This window comes from Caloenas nicobarica, chromosome 1 (assembly GCF_036013445.1).
Source record: "Caloenas nicobarica isolate bCalNic1 chromosome 1, bCalNic1.hap1, whole genome shotgun sequence".
NCBI lineage: Eukaryota > Metazoa > Chordata > Aves > Columbiformes > Columbidae > Caloenas > Caloenas nicobarica.
The window spans coordinates 157,188,402-157,192,152 of NC_088245.1; the positions used below are offsets into that span (position 1 = coordinate 157,188,402).

At 57.2% G+C, this 3,751-nt stretch overlaps 1 protein-coding gene across 4 annotated transcripts; it reads right to left on the reverse strand.

The window, feature by feature from the left end:
* Positions 1-829: 829 nt before the first annotated feature.
* LOC135996642 (protein S100-A16-like) lies at positions 830-2,783 on the reverse strand. Of its 4 annotated transcripts, none has more exons than XR_010607290.1 (3): positions 2,685-2,776; positions 1,739-1,887; positions 830-1,273 (listed from the first exon to the last, which is right to left on the reverse strand). XR_010607290.1 is itself a non-coding variant. In XM_065648798.1 (3 exons), coding segments are annotated over exons 1-3 (402 nt in total). In that variant the 5' UTR covers positions 2,686-2,783; the 3' UTR covers positions 830-1,045. The 4 variants fall into 4 exon arrangements, 3 of the variants coding, with proteins under 3 accessions (XP_065504870.1, XP_065504861.1, XP_065504850.1); XM_065648798.1 differs by having other exon boundaries at positions 1,739-1,911; positions 2,685-2,783; XM_065648789.1 differs by lacking the exon at positions 2,685-2,776 and adding an exon at positions 2,594-2,678.
* Positions 2,784-3,751: the final 968 nt, after the last annotated feature.

Sequence of the window (3,751 nt, forward strand, 5' to 3'; positions counted from 1 at the left end):
TTACAGAGTCAGCTTGTAGACTGGCAAGGCTCTGTTGTGATAGAGTGTGAAAGCTTCAAAAAATATTATTTCTGAGTTTGAGTCAGACGTGTCTTTGTTGATGATTAGATCTCCTATAGAAGATAGATGTTAGGTATAAAAAAAGTTACAGAAAGTTTTTCACTGAAAGGACCCTCACCTCAACCAGTCGATAATACGGATAGAAATGTAAAATCAATATTTGTCCCTTTTTTATGTTCAATGGGAAGAAGTGGGAAATACGGAGTCAGGACAAATGGTACAACCAAAGTGTTTGGGGGAGGTGGGCGGGGTCTGGGGGGGCGGAGCTTATGCAAGACACCGCCTCTCACCTTATATAGGGCGAGAGTGCACGCACGCGAGTCAATGGCCACGCCCCCAGGCGGGTTTCAGTGAGGTACGCTCGTCCCGCCCCCACTTGGCCCCGCCCCCTGGGAGCAGCCTGGAGGCCGCTGAGAGTCCCTGTGGGGCCAACCCCGCCCACTCCTGCGGGCCCCGCCCACTCCCGCCGGCCCCGCCCACTCCTGCCGGCCCCGCCCACTCCCGCCGGCCCCGCCCACTCCCGCAGGCCCCGCCCTTTCAATCCCTATTTCTCAATAAACCACAAAAAAACTCTCAGTTTTTTCCTTCAAAACTAACACAAAATCTCACTTTTCTCCCCCAAACCCCCTCCGTTGTCACCAACCAAAAATCCCCATTTAACACCCGCAAGACCCAGTCCCGCTTTTATTTTGCCCTTAAAAATGATCATTTTCCTCAAATCCCTTGATTTGTCTCCCCCAAACTGTTCCCCCGCCTCAAGTCTCTGCAGTTCCTTCCTGCAGGAATTGTATTTTTTATTCTTATTCTCTACATTTCACATATTTGAAGGGTTTTTAAGACATTCATCACCCCCAGCAGCCCCCAGGGAGGGGAACGGTGACATACCCGTGAGTCCCCATCCCCACACACCCCCACAATTTGGGGTGAAAAATGCCACAATCGGGGCACCCGACGGCGCTGCGTCCCCTGGAGTGTCCCTGTGGGCTCACGGCACCCTGGGGTCTGCGTCAGTGACGTTGGGGACATTGATGTGGGGGGAGTCCCCGGTGAAGGCAGGGGGCGGGGGTGCGGGGGAGGCCCCGAAGCGGCGCTGGCGCAGGACGTGGCACAGCCAGGCCACCAGCTGCCAGTACTCGTCGAAGGAGATGACCCGGTCCCCGTTGGCGTCCAGCTGCGCAAAGATGGCCGCCACAGCCTGGGGCTGCGCTGTGTCCTGGGGACATGGGGACATTGGGGACAGCGTGGGGACAGCATGGCCTGGGGCTGCACCATGTCCTGGGGACATGGGGACATTGGGGACAGCACGGCCTGGGGCTGCGCCATATCCTGGGGACATGGCGACAGCATGGGGGCAGCACAGCCTGGGGCTGCGCCGCGTCCTGCGGGACAGTGTGGGGACAGCATGGCCTGTAAGGACACTGTGGGGTGGTGGGAACATGGAGACAGATTGGAGGGACACCAGGGGGACATGGAGACACACTGGGGACACCACAGGGACAACCTGGGGACACGAGAGGACATGGGGACAGTGCGGGGGGAGGTGGTGGCCCCACCCATGGCTTTGTACCCTGGCTGGGCAGGGGGACACGGGGACACTGGGGACACTGGGGACATGGAGCCATGGGGACACTGGGAACATGGGGACACAGGGACATGGGGACACCATGGTGCCACTCACTGTGAGCTGGCGGCCCAGCTCGACCCGCAGGAGGCGCTGGAAGGCTGGGGGGTCCAGGCTGGGCTCCCCACCCCCTGGCGGGGGACGCGCGTACTGGTAGAAGGTCCCAACCAGCGCTGCCAACCCCCGCTCCAGCGGGGAGGGGCCCCCTGGGCACAGAGACAGGGGGGACACTAGGGATAGGGGATAGGGGACAGGGACACAGAGACACCAGGGACAGGGGATGTGGGACAAGGGGACACGGACAGGGGGGACACCAGGAATAGGGGATGGGGACAGGGGGACATGGACGGGGGGATGCCAGGTATAGCGGACAGGAGAGAGGAAGGGGGTGGCACCAGGGACAGGGGGGACAGCCCAGGGACACCAGTGACACATCCCAGTCTCTCCCAGTACCCCCTGTGCCCCATCCCAGTCCTCCTCCAGTGCCACATTCCTGTCATTCCCAGTTTCCCCAGTCCCCCCATAACCCCATCCCAGTCCCACCCGTCCCTCATTCCTGCTCCCCCCATTCCCTCCCAGTCCCACATCCCAGTCCCTCCCAGTATCCCCATTCCCATATCCCAGTCCCCTCAGTTCCTCATTCCTGTTACCCTCAGTTCCCCTACACTCCAACCCAGTCCCCCTCAGTCCCACCCAGTCCCCTATAACCCCATTGCTGTCCCTCCCAGTTCCCCCCAGTCCCCCATAACTCCACCCCAGTCCCCTCAGTCCCCCATAACTCCACCCCAATCCCTCCCAGTCCCCTCAATCCCACATCCCAGCCTCCCTCCCCAGTCTCCCCATAACCCCACCCCAGTTCCCCATAACCCCACCCCAGTCCCTCCATAACCCCCTCCCAGTCCCCCCAGTTACCGCTGGGCTCCGGGGCGCTGTCAGCCCCCTGGCTCTGCCCCATCGTTCCCCACTCCCAGTGCTCCCAGTCCCCCCAGTAATACCCACTCACTAGGGACCCTGCGGTCCCCAAGGGCGCCCCAGGGTCACTGGGCCAGGCCACGTGACCGCGGCTATTCCTGTCACCTCCGCAGTGACACCGGACGCCTGGGTCCCCTCCCACCACAACGCGCCCAATACTCCGGAAATCACCCTAAAAACCGCCCGACGGGGGCGCCTGTTGTTAATCAGCGGCGCTAATTTGTGGCAAATTATAGAGATTTGGGGTCATTTTGTCCCTCTGGCCAGCGGCCGCTTTGAAAATCCACATTTTTTACCCCAAAATTGCCCGGTTTGGGGCTTTTTCCTCTTAAATCAGAACCACCATCACTCAGGTTTGTTTCGGGTTTTATTTTTTTTTTTAAATAATATTGCGGTGTTTTGCCCCAAACCTCAAAATTTCACCTCAAAACAGATTGTTTTGCACAATGATCCAACTCACCCCCCCCCCCCCCCAAATTGTGACATTTGGCTTCAGAACTCTTTATTTTGCCCCAAAACTCCTAATTTCATTCCAAATTGCAACGTTTCACCCCAAAACTCAGCATTTAGCCCCAAAACACAACAGCTCACCCTATGACCCAGCTCAAGGGCCCCGAATTGGGACATTTTGCCTCAAAATAGGGAGATTTTGCTACAAAATTGGGACATTTTGCCCTAAAATTCTGACATTTCACCCCAAAACTACTCACCTTGCCCAATGACCCAGCTCAGGGACCCCCAACTTGCAACGTTCTGCACCAAAATGGTGACATTTTGCCCCCAAATCAGGACATTTTGCCTCAAAACTCCTCATCTTGCCCAATGACCCAGTTGAGAAGCCCCAAATTGGGACATTTTGCCCCAAAATTGGGACATTTTGCCCCATAATTGGGACATTTTGCCCCATAATTGGGACATTTTGCGCCAAAATCGGGACATTTTACCCCCAAATTGGGATGTTTTGCCTCCAAATTGGGACATTTTCCCCCAAACTGGAACATTTTGCCCCTAAGTTGTTTCATTTCACCCCAAAATTGAGACATTTCACTGGTTGTCCCCTCAGGGTATCCCTGTCCCCACCGTTGTCCCTCGTTGTCA